This window comes from Neolamprologus brichardi, chromosome 20, assembly GCF_056152115.1.
Source record: "Neolamprologus brichardi isolate AB-2024 chromosome 20, ASM5615211v1, whole genome shotgun sequence".
Taxonomy (NCBI): domain Eukaryota; kingdom Metazoa; phylum Chordata; class Actinopteri; order Cichliformes; family Cichlidae; genus Neolamprologus; species Neolamprologus brichardi.
In genome coordinates, this window is record NC_142123.1 from 21,919,863 (window position 1) to 21,942,512 (window position 22,650).

The following is a 22,650-nucleotide window of genomic DNA, read 5'->3' on the forward strand; positions in this document are numbered from 1 at the left end:
CAAGGCAGTCATGACTGGAAAAATAGAGTGATTTGGTGAATATTGAGCGTCCAGTGAGTTTGATGTAGTGTGGGAGGGAGGGCAGCATTCAGCAGGGTAATTTCTCTCCATCATAGCGATGCTGTGACTGACTCCCATCTGTCTATTACTTCAAGTGGAACACTGTGGGCGGTGTTCCAATCACATATAAAGCTGCAGGAGTGCGGGGCATTTTATAAGCCAAATATGCATCCCAGCTAATAAACATTTAAGGAAATAAACTCAGCATAATCTTCAAAAAACATGTTCAACGGACACTAATGCATGCAAATGGTTAAAAAAAATGAAGTTTTATGTAATGCAAGATCTGAGAAATGCCTTAAACACCATGTTTTACTCTTTAAATTAGGCAGTAATGTGTAGCTCCTTCAGATGCAGCAGCACTGCGAGGACGAGCCACGGGTCCATTGCAAACGTGGACTGACTGATACGGTGAGAGCTGCTATCTGTTTCAGCACTCCCAAAACCAGCAGACAATAAGAGGCAGCAGAGGAGGTAATAAGAAGTATCGGCTACCATCTCATCCATCATCTGCTTTCACAGCAACACACACACATGCATGCACATTTGTATGTCTTTACACTCCTCACAATCATGCACTTTATGCTCCCCGGTACAACTAATCTGCCTTGGAAGCACATGGAAACGCACGTGCCTGTGCAGGCGCACACACATTTTAGGATACTTATTTGATCCATTGTAATGTGTTTCTGGTGACTATTTTAATGTGTTCTATTATTAGCTGTGGGGGAGGCCACAGGAAAACGTTTAGTGGCAAATTTCTGAATGCACACCAGTGAAGAGCTCTGAGGAAAGTCACCGAATCGAGAAACACTACAAGGGATATCACATAAATAAAGATGTGATTATTCATATGGATCTAATGTACAGCATAACCATAAATGGATCTGGTGTCGTTTTTTTCCCCATCCCACATTAAAACCCAAATCACAATAACTTTGAAGTGGATCTGCAATGGCTTTCCTTCTTTCGTGTCATGTACAGTATATACTGCATCATAGCCGGTGTGGGAAGGAATGAGAGGGATAAAGACAAGTCAGGAAAAACAAATGTACTAAGAAAAAAGATCAGTAAATTAAATAAGCAAGTTAGTGTAACATATGTATAAACGAGAGGCAGCGAAAAGAAAAAAGAGCCCTATGATCGTGGTGCAGCTGAGCTGGTCAGAGTCAGAGTGTGACTGCGGGGAGGAGGGAACTTCTACAGCCAAACTCACTGGGCCCAGGTGTAGCTCATAAGGCTAATTACCCTCCCATTAGCTCCTGCAAGACAAAGCACAGCACAATACAGAACAGACAGACTCAGTACTGTGATCACCTAGGGGTCGTCCAACTGTTCTAAAGGTTGATGCTCATATTAAACTTGGCCAAAGTTTTTAATATTGAGGTCAGCATATGTGAAAATAAACTCACGCTTCAGACTGCCTTAAACGCTCAGTTTTTCGGTTTCTTTTCTACTCTTGGTCTATATGAAGTCAGAGTGGCTGTTCTTAACATGGTAACCTGAGGCACAAAGATTTGATGGTGAGCACAATAGGCTGAACCGCTTATTCTTCAAACCTTTTGTTTGTGAAGAGCAACCAATCAGAAAGGAGCTGGCTTTAAAGAAGTGGAGATAAACTTCTCTAGTAAAGTATAGAGCTGGAAATGGAAATCGGTATAATAGATATGTCCAGTTTAACTTTAATGTGGAAGTATTTAATCATTAAATTGTTATTGTAATCTTTATATGATCTTCTCATTGAGAGCAAGACCAATTCTGCAAAAGAACAGAGTTCAACAGAGGAACTTGAAATAAAATGGCAACATTAGGTCAGTCATAGATGTAAACAAGCCCAAAAACAATTCAGGTGGTCATATTCTTCATGTACTTCATTTGTTAACCTTAGGGGTCTCCACAGCAATCTCACTCCATTTTTAGCATCCCCTTCCATCACACCAACCCTATAGAAAGAATTACACTGATCTAATGTCTAAATTCATTCTGTTTACATAATGCATGAGTATTTTACTCATGTGGTATTAAGAAGTAACAATTCTACAATAGTAGTAGCATGTAGTGCCTTTGTTGCTATTAGGTACAGGATATATCCATAATATAGTACACATGATTAATGGCACAGTGGTTTTCTCATCTTAAAGAAACCCCTTTTTTTAAATATTGAAATTGCAAGCCAGTTGCTTCACAGTAAAAGTATAAAAAGTAAAATCTCTCCTTAAAAGATTTGCTCAAAGTTTCATTTTGTTGGCTCCTTGTTTGAAGAACAATTACATTTCTACCTTACTGTAAAAGTTCACAGTGTTTAAGATGCCTTTGCTATGCTGGACAGCCATTATCCAAGACGGGGATGTCAAAGTCATTTTACATCGTGGGCCACATAGAGCCCACTTCAATCTTATGTGGCCCAGATCAGTGAAACTCCCATTTTTCTCAGTGTGCAGAAATGTAACTACACACTTAATCAATGAGATACCTTAATATAAGAAAAAGAAGCACAATTTCAATAACAAATCTGTTTTTCTACATGATAAAAAAATGCTGTAAATTAGAGAAATCTATTAGCACGACTCATTGGGCTTAAACTGTAAGAAGTCAATTTGTAAAATGACAGGACTATCATTTAATTACATTGGTTTAGTATGAATGGCCATTGGGCAGCAAAAGCTATAACACTGAAAATACAATTAAAAGTCCAGATTTTATGTCCCGCTTTCCAAAGTCATCCAACGAGCCAATTGGGGTCTTCGGCGGGCCAATTCTGTCCCCGGGCTTTATGTTTGATGCCTCTGATCTAAGAAAAATCTATATTTTATTAAAGAAATCATTTTTTTCCCCTCATTTCTTTCTTTATTTATAGTAAAAATACTTTAGATACATACAAGTTGTACATAAACTGTCAAGAAACTCAACGTACAAGTTTCCTTTTGGAAACGAAAACAGGTAAAAATTAATAATTACAAGGCAAAAAACGAAAATCATGAAATGTGTGCACTGCACTGAAAGTGTGCATGTGCTTGGCATCAGTTTTCACAAGGCTGACAGTCATAGATCCTGTTTTTCTCTCAGAGAAAACACAAATTTGAAATATTTTTTGCTGAATGTTCCAGGAATTAGCCAGATGTCCATCCTTTAATGAGCCCAAGTCACTGCAATAAATGCAATTTACTGATGATGAATGAGTGGACCTGTGATGTTACCACCAGCATGAAACAAAACAAAACCCTGTAATCTTAAGAAGCATCCACTGAATCCAAATCCTTGTGTTGACCCGGTGAAGGGGTGTAATGGTGGAAAGCTGTAGAGGCCTCTTTAATGTCTGTCATGCTGACAGCAAGCAGGTGTACAGTGTCCACACTAGTTAGAGCACCAAGCTGATCAAATTTTCTCTATTTACATACTGAAATCAAGAGGCAACATTCACTAATAGCACTGCTGTGTGTAGTTTGTATGGTGAAAGTAAATCCTGAAGCGGTATTTGAATGCTTTCTGAACCAGTGGCAACATGTTTGTGCATCAGAATAGCTGCCCAATTCAATACTCCAGTACTTTTGGTGATTACTCTAGGCAGCATGGCTAAGTACAAGCTTCAGAGAGCGTTGTATCCTTAGCTACACAAATGCAGACCCAGAGCCTTGCAATGTAAGCTGCATCTCCTACAAAGACTAATCTGTGACCAAACAGAGGCTTAGAAAATCAGTCAATATCAAATGAAGAGGCTCATTTAAAGAACCATTGTGATAAAATATAAAACTTCTCTTTTAACCTATTTTCACACCAGCCTTTTTTTTTAATTTTACAAGCCTTTTTTAAATAAAACTAGAACATATACAATCATTTATGCCCAACGTTAAACCAAGTTGTGCGCATGGATTTTCCCGCTCGATCTCTCTGAGCTCGTTCCTCCTCAGTCTCAAAGTGTGCAGAGACCTGCAGTTTCAAACAGGCCGGGCTCCAAGTTTGACCCACGTTATGCACCAATCGTCCACGGGGCAGAAGTGGACGGGTCATCGGCTTCCTTTATCCCCGATGCAGATGGCTCCTCATTCGTTCAGGGACAAGATGATGTCATCCTCAAGGTCAGAGTTGTCAGAGCTGTCTGTTTGTGTGATAGACAAATACAGATTTAGAAATGGGGAAAGTGAGATTTTGTGCTGAATAGGTCATTGGGTGAAGGATGAAACTGCTAAAACGGCAAAAACAAAGCAGCTTTGGAATAATGTTAAGGAGCTTTAAGTCCACTCGATTTTTCTTTTTGCGTCTCAACGTCTGGAATAAACCAAGACAGCATTTTTTTAAAAATTCCACTGGGGAAAAAAAAAGGATGACCAGACAGGAATGAAAACAGAAATTTGACCAAACAGTTGTGCTGCATCATATACATGACACCAGAGCTGTATTTATTAAAAGATGCTTCTAGGTTACATTCCAACAATTCTCATCTATCTAACCCAGTTGTTTATACAAAGGCACACATTTAGTTTGTTAATGTTATAATTACAAAAATGTGCATGTGAAACTGTAATCAATATAATGCTGATCATGTGATTGTACATCAGGCAGGCGTGCTGATTAATGGACAAGCATAATTTATGTGCTTTCTCATATTACAATTTCTAGTGTTTAATAAACGTAAATTTGTTATATATGCCTGCTCAACTGCTCATTAAATGTCTAAATCAAATGGCAGCAATAGAGTTCATTTAGACACATTGTCAAGTTATCTTGACAATGTGCCAAAGTTGCCAAAGTTCAAACTGATTTTAATGGACTTTGAATGTAGCATAGTTGTGGCATGAGTGACTTATTGTAAATATATTTCAGAAATTGTATTTTACTGGTATTTTCCCCTCACAAAGAGGAAAAATATTCAGCTGCAGTTAACCCTAAAAATCTGGGTGAAAATGCCATGTTGATGCCAAAGGTCAGAGGACTACTGTGTCCTCAGATAGTAGAGTCAGAATGTGAGCTAAACAACATAAAAGCATGGATAATATCTATCCTGACTTCAGTGGTGTAACTGTATGGAGAATATTTTCTTGGGCCCTTTAGTACAGACTCTTAAACTTCACAGCCTACCTCAGTATTTTTCCTCACGAGCACCAAATGACAAAACAGTTGACTCAAGGTGCTTTATAGTGTTAAGTAAAGGCCCAACAATAACACAGAAATCGTCAACAATCAGACAACACTATATGAGCAAGCACTTGGGGACCATGGGAAGGTAAAATTCCTTTTTAAATCAGGAAGAAACCTCCAGCTCAAGGAAGGGCAGCCATCTGCTGCCTCTATCTTGGTCCTCTATCTTGGGGACAGTGTACCCATCTTATGATGCCTGCTTCCAGCATGATAACACGCCATGTCTCAAAACTAAAATCATCTTAACTCAATTCTTGAACACGACAATGAATGCATTGTACTCAAATAGCCTCTGCATCCACAAGATCTCCCTCCAAATTAGTGCCTCCCTGATACAGTTTGCAGTCGACAAATGCAACTGCATGATGTGTCCACACGGACCAGAATCTCTAAGGAATGTTTCCAGTCCATTCCTGAAATTATGTCATGAAGAACTAAGGCAGTACGAGCAAAGTGTACCTAATAAAGTGTCCATGTTCTGTCTATGACTGTCACCTTCACTCTTCAGGAGGAAAAAACAAAAACAAAAAACAAACAATACCCCTGCTGACTAACAGCTCAGAAAATAGGCTTTACAAACTACCACTCCCCCAATATAACCCAGTCTTTGATAGGTGGCCAAGTTTCAGAACATAGTAGCAGCAGGTAGTTTGGCACACCAACAAATGTCCCTCCTGTTTATAGACTTAATCAATTTAAAATACACTGTAGTTAAAAGAAAAAAGAAAAATGTACTGGCATCACAAATATTTTCTCCATTCACATTGACTGGACAAACTGAAATGTTACTATTCAAATGAAAAAACAAAACAAAAAAAACTTCATGCTGCTATAGCTGGACGTGTTTTTTTCTGTTTCTATAAGCAGACAGGTTTGGAGTCAATTAAAACGCTAGACTTATTAGAGAGCTTTGGTAACCATCTTACAAACGAGGTTTCAATTCAATTCAATTCAATTTTATTTATATAGCGCCAAATCACAACAAATGTCGCCTCAAGGCGGTTTGCCAGATAGTTGCAGTTTCTCAAGATACTTCAGGATTTAATCTAAAATATTATTTCCTCTTATCGCGAATGGCCTCAAAGCAGCTACACACACACACACACACACACACACACACACACACACCTAAAGTGGTCATCTACACACCACAAGCAGGCTAGAGGACAATTAAAAGCTAAATCAAATGAAGAAAATTGCTATAGCCTGAAGAACAAGGTAAACTGTAGACCCTCTGCTCACCATTATCGCCATCCAGATCGACATCATCATTATCAGAGTCATCGTCGTCATTATCGTCGTCATCCTCCTCATCATCGTCATCATCGTCGTCATCATCTGCAGCATCAACATCCTCTTCGAGGAGACGCGCTACTTCTTCATCGGAAGGAGAGAATTCATCGTTACCGTCATCTTCCTCTTCGTCATCTTCATCCTCTCCGCCGTTTTCATTCTCCAGCTCGGCGATGAGGGGATCCGTGTCAACATCGTCGTCTGAATCCTCATCGTCGTCGTCGTCTTCCTCCTGATCGTCATCCTCCTGCAACACAAACAGAGAAGGTCAGTTGTTAGAAATTTTAGTGTTGCGTAAAGGAACAAAAGAGGCTGCATCCAAAACAAAACAAATAATACCTGATCCTCCTCGTCTTCCTCCTCTTCCTCTGCCAGTCTCTGCCGACCAACTTCATACAGTCTGCACACTGTGTCAGTGTTGACTGAGTCTTGGTTCTATGGGAGGGGGGGGACAAAACAGCATTTTCATGTATTTTTGGAAAAATGGTCGCAATCATTGTTAAAAATGTGATGAAAAGGAATTTACCTCAATTACGGCTAGGTAGCAGTCTTTAGTATCTGTGCAAAGGTCAAATATATTCCTCTTTACATCAATAGTTGCTGAGAAGAGGGGAAAAAAACATGTTTAATGAAAGTACAAGGAGACAAGTATTACAGTGGGTTTAAAAATATATACGTTCATCAATACAGAATATAAAATATAGAAAATAAAAAGGATAAGGATCAATTTGAAATTTGAGCTAGTTAAATTTAGGAACCCTCACCAATGGGTTTATAGTCTGTGGCATTGAAAGTCCTGAATGATGAACCAAATGGACTTTTCATCTGCATTTCCATCATGTCGTCTTCATCATCAGCTTGCAGCATTGCTACAAAAAACAAAAGCCACAGGGAGAGATGGAGAGTAAATAAAAGGAACCCAGCAAGCTGGTTAGCTTTGGTTCTGGCTCCTCAGTCGTTGAAACGCTCGCTGTACGGACAAAGCCAGTACTGCACGCCCATGGCTCTTCCTGTGAGGTGGCATGAACCAGCTGGTTCTTTCTGTTGCCAGTCCAACACTGAGCTTTCAGTCCATATGGCTCTGACTGACTCTGTGGTATCAAGTAGTTTGCGCGTGAGCATGCACACACACGCACACACACACTCTACCGCTACAGGCTCTATTCACACCTTTCACCAAATACACACGTGCTCACTTTACCTCACACTTACCAACCTTCTACCCAAACACACCTTTCACACACTTGTATTGACTGTGAAGTGAGTTGCAGGCTTGATGCCAAATGTGCTACATTACCCATCACGCAGTGAATTTTGCATTTACCTCCATAGATGACAGTGCCGCTGTTGTTGAAGACTATTCTGCACTGGTCCAGAGCAGGAACCGTGTGGAGGAGGTGGAAAGTGCGCAGATCCCACTAAAAGTCTCAGTTAAAGACCACGATACACTCAATTGTAGAGACACAAGAACAATAAATAACCATTCCCAAGACAACCCTAATGGAATAAATATTTTATGCTCAGCAGTGAAACGATTCCCAATAGCAGCCACAGTAATTATATTTACAGTGAAAGTCCACTGTTGACAACTATTCCTTGATCTTTAATTATGCATTCACTTTATCTCTCCATTGAAATAGTTCATTAGGGTAGCATTTTTGGTTTTCCATCAAACTCATCAAAACAAGAATTTTACCAAATAAATATTTAAATATCCTCATCCTTAAAAATATTCCCCTCACTGTTGGAGAACAATAGTGAGAGGTATAAAATGGTCTAAAGATCAAAATAACAAATTTACTGTAAAAGTTCTAAAACTGCAGTTGTACCAACCCAACAATGAATGGATACAATTTCTGTGTTGATGATGACTTCAAGGCCGTTTGGATGAAACACTCCACTGATGTTCATGTTGAACTTGTCAAACTTGTGGATGGCCTGAGCCGTGCGCACATCCCACAGCACACCGTCATTCAGCACCAGGTCGTCTGTTGGGTTGAAGGTGGCGCAGTTTCTCTTGTAGTTGTTAGCCAGGTCTGGGTTGTTTAGAGTTAGAGTAACCTGACCAGTCTGGATATCATATATCTGGTGAAGAGAAGTAATGAGATAAGATAATGAGATAATGCTGGATGCTTTGTTTTTATGCATTATGGAAAACATACATACACGTGCTACGTGCTCTTTTGTCCCGATGACATGATCTTGTGAAAGCTTGCTGAACTCCACATAATGGTCGCCCAGAAACGAATGCCTAAAGAAATAGAGAGCATGATTAACATTTAAGCAAAAAACACAAAGTCAGCAGAGCACTTTAGTCTCATACTGTTGAGAATCTCGGGGTTAATATTGCATTGGTTAAACTATTCAGATGAATAAAGCCACATGCTTGTTTTCCAGAAAGACTACAGCCCAGAAGCCATTATTGTGCATAGTTAAACCACATTTCAGCTCCCTTTGGCAGCGCCTTTGACAGATTAAAGCCACTGGGCAGAGATCACCACATACATAGAGGCAGTAAGATCTCGACAGACTTAATCAGAAGTCATGTGGCAGTAGTTTCTAATAATTTCATACTCCAAATATTTCAATTATGCATTTTACTTAATGGAATGTGTTTTATGTGCACTTCAAAGTAGTTGGGTAAATATGACTTCAGAGTTTTGTGAATGCATTGCTTACTTCATGATGAACACCGATTTCATGCCCCACAGTGCAGACAGCGGGTAACTCCAAGAGGCCGACGTTAAGAGCAGAGAACCATCCTAAAAAGACACGACGAGATCCTCTCTTAGATACGTTTTCAAACAAAACAGTTCTAGAAAAAGCAATTTAGTGGGGAAAAACAAAACAGAAAAACAGCCTTGATGTAAAAAATTATAACTGCATCCCATTCTCCTTTCAAAAAAAAATGCTTTTTTAAATACATAATACTTGAAAATGCAAATGCGTTTACTTTCAACACTTAAATACTTGACAGGATGTCTTCTTTAAACATTTACTCTCACTGTATGAGTGGTAGAGGTTTTGAAGATTTGTCATCACTCTTGTTTAAGGCATCTACACGCTGAGATTTTAGCAGTCTTGTAAGTTCACTGCAAGGCACACTGTGTGACACAGATCTAATCAACCTTGGGTACAACACGAGTATGATGCATGTGGATTGTAAGATGATGACGCATGGCTGCAATCCCTCAGCAGTTTCTTTCTTTGCTCTGTCCTCCGTGTTGCAGTCACAATAACAGCTGGAGGACACATCATACAAACAAGCCTCCTGCTGACATTTTTTTAAAGAAACCTAAACATTTTGTTTTGCACGAACATCTTTTTTTTTTTACCTAATTTTGATTCTGAGAAAAATAAGATCCACATATGAGGACATTCCCTTTAAATTTTTGATAGAACAGTGGCAGTATAACGTAAGTCAGGGGTGGGCAACTCCAGGCCTCGAGGGCCGGTGTCCTGCAGGTTTTAGATCTCACCCTGGGTCAACACACCTGAATTAAATGATTAGTTCATTACCAGGCTTTTGGAAAACTACAAGACATGTTGAGGAGGTAATTTAGCCATTTGAATCAGCTGTGTTGGATCAAGGACACATCTAAAACCTGCAGGACACCGGCCCTCGAGGCCTAGAGTTGCCTACCCCTGTCGTAAGTGGATATCAGGCGCTTGTAGAGCAAAATTTACTATTTTAGTCTAGTTTTCACCCAAAATGTGACGTCCACATATGTGGACGCCAGGTCCTAGTAGGTTAAACATAATAACATGACACATGTTTCAAGCCCATAATAAATAGCACGCAATTTAAAATCCACACTGATGATCAGTGTGGATTTTAAATTGTATACATATTTTATAAATTTATTTACTTGTGGTTCTCTCTACTAACCCGTGATGGCTCCAGGTGAGTGATAGCTGAACTGTGACAGCTGTAGCTGGCTTCCTCCTGGCCTGTAAACACATTGTAGAGTTTGAGCTGCCCCGTACACGTTCCGAGCATCAGGAAACGCTCACGGGCTGAAAAGGCACAGCACATGAATCCACTTTCATCCTCGTCTGCCTCCCTGAACACAGAGATGGGACGGAACCTGGACAAAGAAAATATGAGGAATTACATCAGTGGTTGTGAGGGGGCTGACCGATTAAAATCGCACTTGAGCCTCAGAAACATTTATATATGATATTTACCTGCTAAAAATAAGATGCCTGTCAAAGCATCCTCCATCTACACCTCCATATTTTGGATATATGACTCTCCGCGTGTGTCGGGATGTGAAGTTGGTGGGTGCTTGGCGTCTCTGTTTGGGCTCAGGGCACTGATGGGGGGTGAAGAGGGAAAAGGGTGGACAGGTTGCGACAGGGTTTTTACAGCGTGCATGCTGTTCCCTCAGGTACTCTGTAATAATGCTGTCTAATGCAGGGGGAGACGGCAGATGCCTGTCAAACTGTTTCTTCATAGCTGGGCTCTGGCTGAAGGCCCCGTGGTCAGACTTCTGCCGCAGCACCCGAGGTCTTTTACAACTTACTGTACTGCACCCTGTTTGCCGCTCACGTGAGAAAACAATTCGCCCAATCAGTGGTGAGCCACTGTTACAGTGGGGGACAGATGTTGATGGGAAAGCAGAAGAAGCAGCAGCAGGCATTCCACTGGGCTGTGAAGTTGATGGACGTGTCTGAGGGTGGCTGGATCCTGGAGTGGATGAATGAGAGGGGTGGCTTCCAAGTCTTGATCCAACACCGTTGGCCAGCCGAGGTGTGCGAGGCAGAGTAGCAACAGGAGAGGCAGCGGGGGGAGGGGCAACAGGTGGGTAGGTAGAAGAAGAATGCGAAGAGTGAGACAAACATGTCATCGGGAGATCTGCCTCCTTGGTGAGTGTGGTGGCAGTATCATGCAGGCCTTTGGCCACAAGATGGTTCCTAATAAGCAGCAACAGCTCTTTTTCAGGGAAGGTGATCCTGGACTGAGCAACCACACTGGCCCTTTGCAACCATGCCAGAGACACATCTGTACCAATCAGCAACGGTTTCCCAGAGATTCTTTCAATCAGCTCTGCAGCAAACTTGCAGAACTTGACATGTTCGCTGCGTTTGTCCTGGAGCACAGGCTCCTTCATGAGCTGCTGGATGTGTCCGCTGCTGAACAACGGCAGCTTGCTGATGATTTGTCTGACAGAGCTGGAGCGAGACAGACCCACCAGAGCTTTACAGGCCAGAGCTCGGATCTGATCTGCATCTGTAATGGGCATCTTCACTGTCAGCAGGGATAGCAGAACCTAGAGGACAAACACAAAATGTAACTTATAAACAAGGGCTGAGGGCATAAGCGAAAGTGTCTTGATCAGGAAAGCTCCCAACTGAGGAGAATAAAACAATAGTGTCTAAGCAGAGGGCATAAGCAGCAGCAGACTAAATCTGTAAATGTTAATGTAGGTTATTCAGTGCTTTAGCTGATCTCGTTATCATAGTGCTTTAGTAAAAGTGCTTTTATTGTCATATTTTATGCTTCCTTACATCCTTCCCCAAACTGGAAATCAGTTCTCATTTTCTTTTAAGGATCGTTCAATCCCTTAAATGCACAAAGAGCGAAGAAGCTTCTGAAGAAGTTTAAAGGGAATCACATTTAGAACTTTATATCTCTTCCTTACATTATACCCTCACTGTAGCGCAGCCATAGACCAGGAGAAGAAACATAATGGAAATCCTACTAAAAAGAGAAAACTATCGTCCCACTATTCTTTGCTGAGGAACACCTCATCCAGCTGGCTTTGCTGAACTTGAATTCTGTCTGTGAAGTCAAGGTGACTTTGACAAAATATGTTTGTGCAAAAAAGATGTGCTGCTAGCCGCTAGTGCTTCCCCTCAGCCTCCTAACAGATGCATTTATGGTTTAAATGTGAAAATCGAACATCGCCTCATTTTTGGGTTATCATGCTGGCAGCCTATCCAGGGGTGTAACCCGGATTGATTGATCTATCTATCTATGCCATCTTGCCCTATGGTAGCTGGGATAGGCTCCAGCTCCCCCGCGACCCTGAATTGGATAAGTGGAAGAAAACAGATGCAGGTTGTGATTTTATACACCATCATTTACATGAGACTATGCCAAATCCTGGACAACCTCAATACATTTAGCTGCAAACTTAAGCTAAGTTTACAAGAAAACACCACATCTTTCTTGCAGTCTTTGAATTAAAATGTTACAATGTTTAGGTAGTTTTCTGTCTGTAATGTTTCAGCTGCACTGGTACAGGTTTCAGAATATCCTTAGTGTGTAAGTCAGTGGAGTACATCAGTATATAAATGTGGGTGGTTGTGGGTTTAAGAAGTTCACCCTTTAAGTGTTACCCATTATAAAAGCTATCAAATAAATATGTTTCATTTACCACTCCAGCACCTGTCACTATATAAGATATACTTTGATCTGCCAGAAGGCAATTTTTGTTAGTGCTTTAAAAAAAAAAAAAGCCAATATTATCTTTCTAACATTAAAACCACCCATTTTTTGTGTGTGCTGTGTGTTAATTCTACCTTGATGCCATTGTTCGACTGCACTACATTCCACATCTTAGTGAGCACACTTTCGTTTGCTTTGGTCTGCTGTGGAAGGCGACGACGGGGGGTTCCTGCAATGAACTTGCCAATGCTGGACATGCGTTTATCTGGAGCGCAAACGCAGTTGATGACAACCTGCAGTGCTGACTTCTGAATTTCTGCATCATTCACAAATACCTCTCCTTCCGCGACTGCCAGAACTATACTCATCCCTGAGAGAACAAAACAAAACAAAAAGATGAAATTAAAAACCTTGTAAAGGAATACCTGGAGTTACGCCATATCTCAAAAGGACTGGGCAAAGGTTCCACAAAATAAACAAATAAAAACAGAGCTGCTCCATGTTATTGCATTCAGTGGGTAGTGATAATAAATTTTGATTTTATTGTGCAAGAAATTCTCTAATGGCACTGTGAACAGATGGCCATCTAAAAAGCTGTTTGAATATGTCACCATTTAGTGAATACCACTGATATACAAGTAAAATGAGACTTTTTAATATTAAAAGATAATGTAATTGTATTTGATCTTTGATAGATGAATGTCAACTAAAATGGAACAACTTACCAACAGTGGAAACGGTGGATCCTCCCTCATCAAGCACAGCAACAGCCTCGGATAACAGCAGCTGAGTCTTGGGAACAACTGTGAGGATACTCAGGATGTCAAGGGCATAGCGCACAGTGTCACTCCTACAAAGAAAGAACAATAAGCATCACTTTGAGTGCACTGATAAAACCTACTGTCTAGAATATGTATGAAAAAATATGTATGAAAGGCATTTTAACAATGACTGCCATGTCAATACCTGCCATAGTAGGTCCTCCAGTCACAGGCAATGGATATAAGCTGCAGGAGGAGCTGAACACATGACAGCTTGTGAAAGACCTCTGCTGGTTCCCAATAGAGTCGCGGTGGACCGTGCTCGATCAGAAACTCCATCATTTCCACAACCTGCTCACGGCTATAGCTGACAGCCTGAAGAATGAGACACCATCACTACAGATTACTTCACCAAAACACATATGCATTACTAAATACAACATAAAATATTTCAAAATGTTTAACAGATAAAAAGTCTTCTGCTTACCTTGTAGTACGGTTGTGAGTGAATGGGAGCACCGCCCTCTGTGCGCTGAAGGGATTGCTTCACCTGCTCCACCTTGATTGCCAGATGGGCCTCAAAGTACCTGCGCAGCGCCATGCAGGTGTGCTTGGCTGTCTGCCTGCTGGAGAAAATCTCATCATCACTCAGCAGCGCTCCCTGATCTTCGGGATTCAGGATCTCCAGTGTGCTAATCTGAAAGCAGTCAGTTCATAGCATAGGAAAGTACACAATTAGGATCTTCTACATTTGAAGAAAAGCAGTCAATGCCGTACCCACATTATGTTATTTTCTATAAATAACACATTTACTTTTACACATTAAAGCGAGGACTGCTGGTTTGTCTTACCAGATTGACGAGACGTCGGAGGCCGTCCTGCCTGTCGAAAAGCTCCAAGACTGCACGGAAGGAAAAGGAGATGGAGAAGAACATGGTGGCGTGGCAACAGCCGGATGCATGCGAACATTCCAGCAGCCACAGCGTGTAGCCGACTACATCTGACAGGATGGAGTGGGGCAACATGCACACCTTGAGAAGAGATAAAGACATGAATATAAACATGAACTGCTACTTGTATTAAGCCTAAGTGTAGCTTCTAATCAAAAAATTATATTTGACTGACGGTACAGAATTATGTCATCTTCTACAGATCACTAACATATTCTCATTGTGTTAGTGATCTCATTTCAAATTTTTAACAAGAGACTTCATCTTAGTCCACAAAATAAACCTAAAGCAAAATAAGAATATAATAACCATTGCGGTACATTACTGTGACTCTCCGTACCCTTTCCATGGCATCCTGGTTATAGGCAAGGTAGTAGAGGCACAGTGACACTCCAGTAGCTGCCATTGAAGGCCTGGGGATTTCCAGCAACTTCTGAACTCCTCCATGAGCAACAAACTCTGCAGCAAACTTCTTGTGCAACAGCAGCGAAGCCAGATACTGTGAGGATGAGAAGAAAACAGGAGACTTTTGAGCACCTTGTTGCGCTTCAGGCACCGTGAAAGGTCGACTCCATGAAACTTTGCTTACCTTGAGAGCCTCGAAGGTGAGCTGCACATCATTGGTCTGTTTTAAATCCATGTAATGCATCAGCAACTCCCGCGCTCCCTTCTGCATGAACACTGCCAGCAGCTGCAGGTAGGAGAGAGTGGGACAGAATGTACTTTAAAAACTTCTCAATGCCTGGTCTGTCTGCTAGTTTTTAAAAACAACTTTTCTTAGATGAACCTGAAATGTATAAAGTCACACCTAAAAAAAACACAAATTTTTAACATAATCAGAAGAGAAGTTTAAAAAAAAAAAAAATTATGAAAGACTGACATCTGCTGGTAAACATGTGCCAACACACAAACGCAGTCAAACACATGAACTACAAATAATTAAAACTCATATTACAAGGGCTGCATTAAAACAATATTATTTAAAACTTGTATAATCCTCAACAGTCTACAAAGAACACTAATCTAAAATGCCCAATGTTCACTATCATATTACTCCTTAAATAAAAAAATTAATTGAATTTGGACATTGAAGTCATTTAAACTAACAGATTATAAAAATATCAATCCATATCAAATATTCAGCTGATCTTTGCAGGTTTAAGCACTCTATAGGCTGATAAAAGTGTACCAACCTCCTGATATTCCCCCAGAGGTGTGAGATACTGCAGGATTAGCCTCTGCTCAATCTCTGGGGTCAAAGGGTACAGATGATAGTTGTTACCAATCACCCAGGGGCTCATCTCAGTCCAGCTGCTGTTGGAAAGCTCACTGAAGTTCCTCTCTGGCTCTGGCAAAGAGAAATTTAGCTTCTGTTTTGAGGTCCTGCCACTTTCCCTCTCAGCTCTTCTTTTTAGGTAACTGCTGCCATCAGACATTCCTTGGTTTGCCAAAGATCCCGGGGCAGACATGGGTTTCATCATGGTTTTCACAGCCGAGTTGGCACGGCTGCTGGTCTTGTGAGGGGAGTTAAGACGGAACGAAAGCTCGTTTTCAGGCTCCATAGTTGAGAAGGAAATTTCACCATCGTCCGGCTGTCCTGTCCCCTCCTTTTCGGCTCCATTTTTCCCTGGTGTGAATGGCTTCTCTTCAAAGCCTCCGTCAACCGTCTCCTCATCCAGAGGTAACAAAGGCTCGCTCAGTGTCTTCCTGGGGCTGGGCCGCTTGATATCCCTTTTGTTCTCAGCATCTTTATTCTGAAGCTCACGCAACCGATGCAGCATCAAAGGCACCTGTCAAAAGTAAAGAAGAAAAAGCAAGCTGCTTTACACCACCTACTGGTTCTGATCAAACTGCTGGAAAACATTTTTAAATCACCTGTTGTATTTACTTGTCTTATCATTGCATGACATTACCCTGTTAATGCAACCTGATACATAAGAGAGTAGAAACCTCCACTGACCAAAACAGAGTTCTCCTCTCTGTAGTTTGCTGCAATGTCTTGATTCTCCATGGCACCTGCCAGCAAGCCTGTGGCATAGATTCTGAGGGGCTGCTCGGCCTCCTGAGCCCACTTAAAGAGTCTTTCAACTATACCCTCCTAAGAAGAGCAAACACAGGAGTGATGAAGCACATGCAGACACAGAGTACCAAATTTCATCAAAAGGTGGATCTTATTTTTCTCAAATAAGAATGCATGACTTTCAAAAAAAATTCACATGATTTTTACAGATGTAATTTAACTTTTTAACCTGACCAAGGATCCGCACACCGAGGACGTCACTAGTTTTGTACTTTTTTTTTTTTTTCATAGTAAATGTTGATTCCCTTTTTAAAATAAAGCTTTAAGGTCTTGTGTTTTGAGAAGCAGTTTGACATTTATCTTCATGGATCAAATAATACAGCGCTGCAGTTAAATTTTAACTTGTAGACTGGACTGTGACACAACAAACAAAACTGACTTCTTTAGACAGTGTTTTTAAAAGTGACGGGGTGCTCCGTCAGTCAGTATCACCGCCTCAAAGAAATGAATCTTACATTGTGACCAAACAGACCAGAAGTAAAAACTACCTGATGTTTGAAACTCAAAAACATCAAAGCATAGTGAAAGAGACATCACCGTTTGGGCCTTCTTTGATTTTTCAGGTTCTGGTTGCAAATTTGCATTATGAAATGTTTACAGGGAAGTGGAAGGGCAGCAGTTCGTTATCTGATGCTTGCAAGATGATCTATGATGCAACAAGTCATAGATCGAAAGCAGCCAAGCAAATAAACAGAGCAGTTCAAAAGAAGAAAGAGCTTTTGGTTTGTTTTGGAATGGCTTAAATAAGCACGCTGAGAGGAAGTGATATTGCCTGATGAGCGCTATTCAATCAACGACAGATGTTTGTGTGTGTGGTGGTGCAAGTCCCACAAGCAGCTACAGGAAACATCTGAGGGTGGCTGTTACTGCTGAAGGAGGTTTAAAGAGATCTTAATTTCAGTTGCAGCCTGTACCGTTATTTACTGCTCAATTTGTTTAATATACTACAGTCACGGTGTTTCTTAAATTGGGACTTGATGAATTAAATCAAATAAACACAATAAAATCAAAATGAAACCACATCTTTTTGTTGGAGTCAAACACTGAATACACCTGATTAAGACACACATCTTCAAAACTCCAAAAATGTGTTACAGGCTATAACAATAGCTGAAATATTGTGTCTTCCATTTTCTTCCAACCAGAAAACTTGAAGACTAAATCTCACAGTTATCTCATAATGAAGTCAGGAGTAACATACTTTTTCTTGAAAGACCACAGCTGTCTCCAATCCAGGCATGATGTTTTGAAGCAGGCGACAAGCTGCGGCATTAAGGGAAAATTCTCTGCTGGTCATCACGTAGCTGTTCACAAGCTACAAAGGGAAATAAAGATTAATTATCTTCTGAGTGAGCTGCTAAAAATGCCCATTATTTTAAAGGTAACGTTCTCAAATCCATCCAATAATCTTACTGCGTTCATAAAGTCATCATTCTTGAACAGGATCTTGAGGAGGTGCCCTAACATGCATTCTGGATCAGCTCTCCCTAGTGGCAAAGAGGAAATGTGAAAACGTAAATTACACTTAAAATCAGCAGTAGACTTGCAATTCTATGGTCGCCGTGTTTTTGTCATACCAGGATGTCGATCATCAAAGGGGTCAGGATCTGCTTTGTGGTACTCCTCTGTCTCCTTCTCAACAAGCTCTGAGATTCTGAAAATTACAGCACATGAGCACGTTTAACTCTTTTTAACTAACCCTTAAATCATCCTAATTACACTGCATAAAACAGTCCTTTGTGAGGCCAGCTGCTCTTTCTATGACATTTCTATCCGTTACAATTTGTATTAAACATGGCCAAAGTTTTAAATAACAGGTCACCATGTAAGTATTCCCTGCGAGTTCTTTCTGCTCTGAGATTTGTATGATGTCAGTGCAATTGACAATATGATCACCTCATGCACACTGCTCTGGGTGTGTGCAATCCTTACTTCTGAAGAAATAAGCTGGCCTAAAGGGAGGACGGTGGCACAAAGTACCAGTATACAATAAATAAGTATTATTTTGTGTCAATCATTCAAAACTAATTCAGTACAACTACACTTGAACTTTTTTTTGTTGGTTTTTTTTTTTTAGAAAAAATAATTACAACTTCGTGTGAAAAAAGGAGCTTGAATCAAAAATCTAGATAGCAAAAACCAAAAAAGTCTAACCATTTAGCCAAAAGCAACAAATAAACAGTTAAAAAGGATAACATTAAGAATTAACTGAAAGTATAAGGTTTGTTGAACTAGTAAAAAGCTAGCTCAAAGTAAAAATAAATGACTGCAGCTACATATGGGATAAACAACAGAAGTCTAAGAATGAAGACTAAATTGAGTAAGTATCAGGAGGTAATGGGAAATTACACACAGTCAGTTCTGCCTCTGCATGCTAGTACAAATGTACACAATTTGCCACACTGACTCTTCAATAGCACGATGAGGACTTAAAACCTTATCTGAAGTATTTTGAATTAGTATTTAGACATCACAGGTGGTTTCAACAAAGGCCTCTGGGGGCATTACAAAGGCTGGGTGCCACCAACATAAACAATATGCAAAGCTTACTTGGTGAGGATGTTGACCAGGTCCTGCGTGTTGCCCTGTTGCTCTCTCTCCCATTGTTCAAGTAGAGAAGTCAGCTCTGCCTTGGAGTCCACACTGGCAGATGCCGATGCCATAGCACAGCCTGTTAGCACAGCACAAAAATGCACTTAACATCATGTCTGGATTAGCCTCTTAAGAAGCCACGTGTCATGCTACTTATGTCAGTTTTAACATTTTTCCGACAGCCCAGAAAAAACACAATTTTAGACTTAAAAAGATACGGAAAGAACCTTCTTTTAATCACCTTGTCATTTTTAAAATTCAAAGCTTCCTTAAATCTTGTGGTACTAGCTTCTCAAATCTGAATATTTGATAGTTTTAACAATATTCTGTCACAAGAAATAGAAAATGTCTTGTTTTGTTTCACCAGCAGTCAAAAGAAAACAAGTGCTAAATACACTTCATTTTGCTCACCAGAAGAAAGAAAAAATAAAGAGCATATATTTCACAAACTTCATATACACAGAAAACTGTTGAATGTACCTAGAATGACAATTGTTGGTGAGAGCCTTGCAGTTTTTCTGAAAACATAATATGACATTGGCTGGAGGTTTTACAAGTCAGTTTTTGCACCAACCAGTTATGACAACTTTTCAACAAAATATAAGTTCAAGGCATAAATTTAAAGCTGGACCTCTCTCTCTCTCTTTTTTTTTTTTTTAAACAATTCTAATAAGCTTGAAAATCAATATTTTTATGACTCTTTATTCTTCTGCACAGTCTGAACTCTCTTATGCAAGCTTTCCTGTAATTTCTTTAATTGCAAGTCTTCAGGAATATTCTCCAGGCTTCTTTAAAGACATTCAAAGCTCTTTGGACGTTGGATGTCTTTTGTTTGCTTCTCTATCAAGACTGATCAGGAAGACTACATACTGCTTCAGTGATATTGAGGTCCAGGCTCTGTGTAGGCTAACCGATGACTGATAGGGAGAAAGAACAAAACAAAACAACAGAAAAACCAACACACACAGGAACACTATCCAGGTATGATTTTACTGCATTGTTATGCTGAAAAATGAAGCCACTGCCTCACAGGTGCTTTCCAGATTGCATTGCATATAGTGGATCATAATCCGAGTAGTTTTTCTGATTTCATAATACAATTAATTTTGATCTCCAACACCACTGACTGAAATGCAGTCTCAAACCATGACATAGCCTCCACCGTGTTTTACAGATGATTGTAGACACGCACTGTTGTACCCCTCTCCTGACCTCCTCTATACATACTGATGATGATTTGAACCTTAAATTTCAAATTTAGGGTGTTTCCCACCTGCAGTGTTTAGTCAGTTTAGATCTCACACTGGTTTGTTTGTGCAGTAATTGCACATGGGTGCAGGCCGAAACAAAACCACCTACTCCAAAAGGTCTCAGTGCGGTTCCAGGTGAACTCTAGAGTGGTTTGTTTATAGTGTCGACCCGATCCGATCCTAACTACCAGGTGTATGTTGTAAGTCTGCATTACAGAACTTCTTGTAGTCATGTATACTTTGTATTCTGAATGCAGCAAGATACTACAGCTGTGCAATGCTCTGTAGGGGTTAGCAACTAGCCATGAAATGAACGTAAATTCTCCATGTTCTCCAATAGCCCAGAATACAACACCTTCTTCCTGCTTTACTTTTGTTGCCCCTCCCCATACACATCTGGCCAATGAGCAGCCTGAAAATTCGCATGTGGATTGTTGTGATGCATTTTGGTTTGCTTGCTGTGTGAACCCCCCCCCCAAAAAAAATAAATAAATAAATAAAATAAAAAAATCAGATAACCAAATCACAGGAAAAGCTACAACTTATCAAGACCAGAAAAAACAACCTATGGTTGTGAAAATGCCCTTCGATTCATAAGACCTGTTGCCACTGATTTTCAGTCCAGTTCTTGTGTATTTTCGCATACCTCAGCCATGTCTTCCCATTTTCCTTAAGCAGGGCTTCTTGAGAGCCACCTTTCTACTGAGACCATTTCTGAAGTATCAGCGAACAGTAGATGCATCGAGCCATTCAGTTTATCCAAGTCTTTGCTTAATTTTTCCCCCCCACAGTTCTTCAAGGAATGACTTTCAGATAGTGTTCGTTTGATGTAAATACTTTTAGGCATCCCACTTCTTTTCTCCTCCAATTGTACTTTTTTGTTGTTGTAATTTTTCTCTCTTAAGGATACACTACACAGGTGTCAAGATACGACAAGTTTTCCACTAAAAGTTTTCCTTTTTGGTACAAAATTACCATTTTATACCTGCCACACTTATCTTTGGTGATCAAAAATTTGACCAAAGAAAATGCAAATGACAACAAGTTTCCAGTAATAAAGTGGCTAAAGATACAATTTAAAATTGGTTCTTTGTTTAGTAGGGTTTTTTGTTTTGCTTAAATGACTCATAGGTCAGATGTAGTACAACAAAATTGCAATTTAAGGGATTAAGTAGGCAAAATAACATGGCACAAACCTGCGTTGGGGGACCTTAGAGTTTTGGTGCAATTAGGCATTTACCTCATCTGCCCAGTTAATAATTTAGGATCACTGAAAGAATTTATTTATTTGTGCACTTTTTACAGCTTAGCCCACACTCGTGTGCTGCCACTACCCGTAGCTAATAATCGTTTAAAATAAAAATAACACTACGGCATTATTAAAGGGGAGCATGCGAGAATTTCGGTTGGCTTAGTCTGAAGGTTGTTTGGCTCCAGTCGGGAGAACAAAGCACGCTGACTCGCTCCGTTGCTTTTTCACAGCTGAGCGTGCAGCTGCAGCAATCCTCCAGGGACTGCCGCAACTGTCAAACTTCTGTTTAAGTCAGTGTTTGCTAAAAATATTTTCCGTTCTTTTTGAAACACATTTAAGCTCAAATGCTTTCCTTGTTTTCCTACACGCACTTCACCTTAACTGAAGCAGACAGCAGCAAACTCACATCTACTGCCTGTTGCGATGTTTGGCTAGCTGTTAAACAAGGAAGCTAATGTACTTAGCACACTAAAGTAGCCACTCTTCTCTTCCAGTACTACAGCTTGCAGTAAGGACGAACTGTCCAGAAATGCAAAACCTGTCATTTTAGATTACAACAACACTCGAAACGACAACACCTTCCTGCACATGTAACACAGCACTAAGGAAGAAGCTAGACGTGAACCTACAGGTGAACCTGGATAGTTAGCTAGCATGCTAACTTTACCTTGTTGTTCCGCTCAGTTCTTGCTCGTTTTTCTCAATTTCACAACGACTCGCATCCACTTGTATTAGTCCAGACGTAAATAGCCGATAACTGCTTATCAATGCATCGATCACTGACTCACAGCCTCAGCTTAATTTGCTTTATTGCAGCCTTGTGTTGACGGTTTATTATCATTATGGCGAACACGTTCTCCGCGTCATTTTACCACCGACCGG

General features: G+C 40.4%; 1 protein-coding gene across 1 annotated transcript; it reads right to left on the reverse strand.

The window, feature by feature from the left end:
* Positions 1 to 2,884: 2,884 nt before the first annotated feature.
* Positions 2,885 to 22,635, reverse strand: dcaf1 (ddb1 and cul4 associated factor 1). Its single transcript, XM_006796368.3, has 25 exons — positions 22,436 to 22,635; positions 19,225 to 19,345; positions 18,252 to 18,328; positions 18,088 to 18,161; positions 17,876 to 17,989; positions 16,555 to 16,692; positions 15,788 to 16,384; positions 15,184 to 15,285; positions 14,935 to 15,093; positions 14,496 to 14,675; positions 14,132 to 14,341; positions 13,850 to 14,019; positions 13,609 to 13,733; positions 13,018 to 13,253; positions 10,678 to 11,762; positions 10,379 to 10,577; positions 9,169 to 9,251; positions 8,656 to 8,740; positions 8,341 to 8,574; positions 7,814 to 7,907; positions 7,254 to 7,358; positions 7,016 to 7,089; positions 6,829 to 6,924; positions 6,439 to 6,736; positions 2,885 to 4,156 (listed from the first exon to the last, which is right to left on the reverse strand). Exons 2-25 carry the CDS (start codon positions 19,335 to 19,337, stop codon positions 4,101 to 4,103), a joined length of 4,704 nt encoding a protein of 1,567 aa, XP_006796431.2. The 5' UTR covers positions 19,338 to 19,345; positions 22,436 to 22,635; the 3' UTR covers positions 2,885 to 4,100.
* Between the last annotated feature and the right edge of the window lie 15 nt (positions 22,636 to 22,650).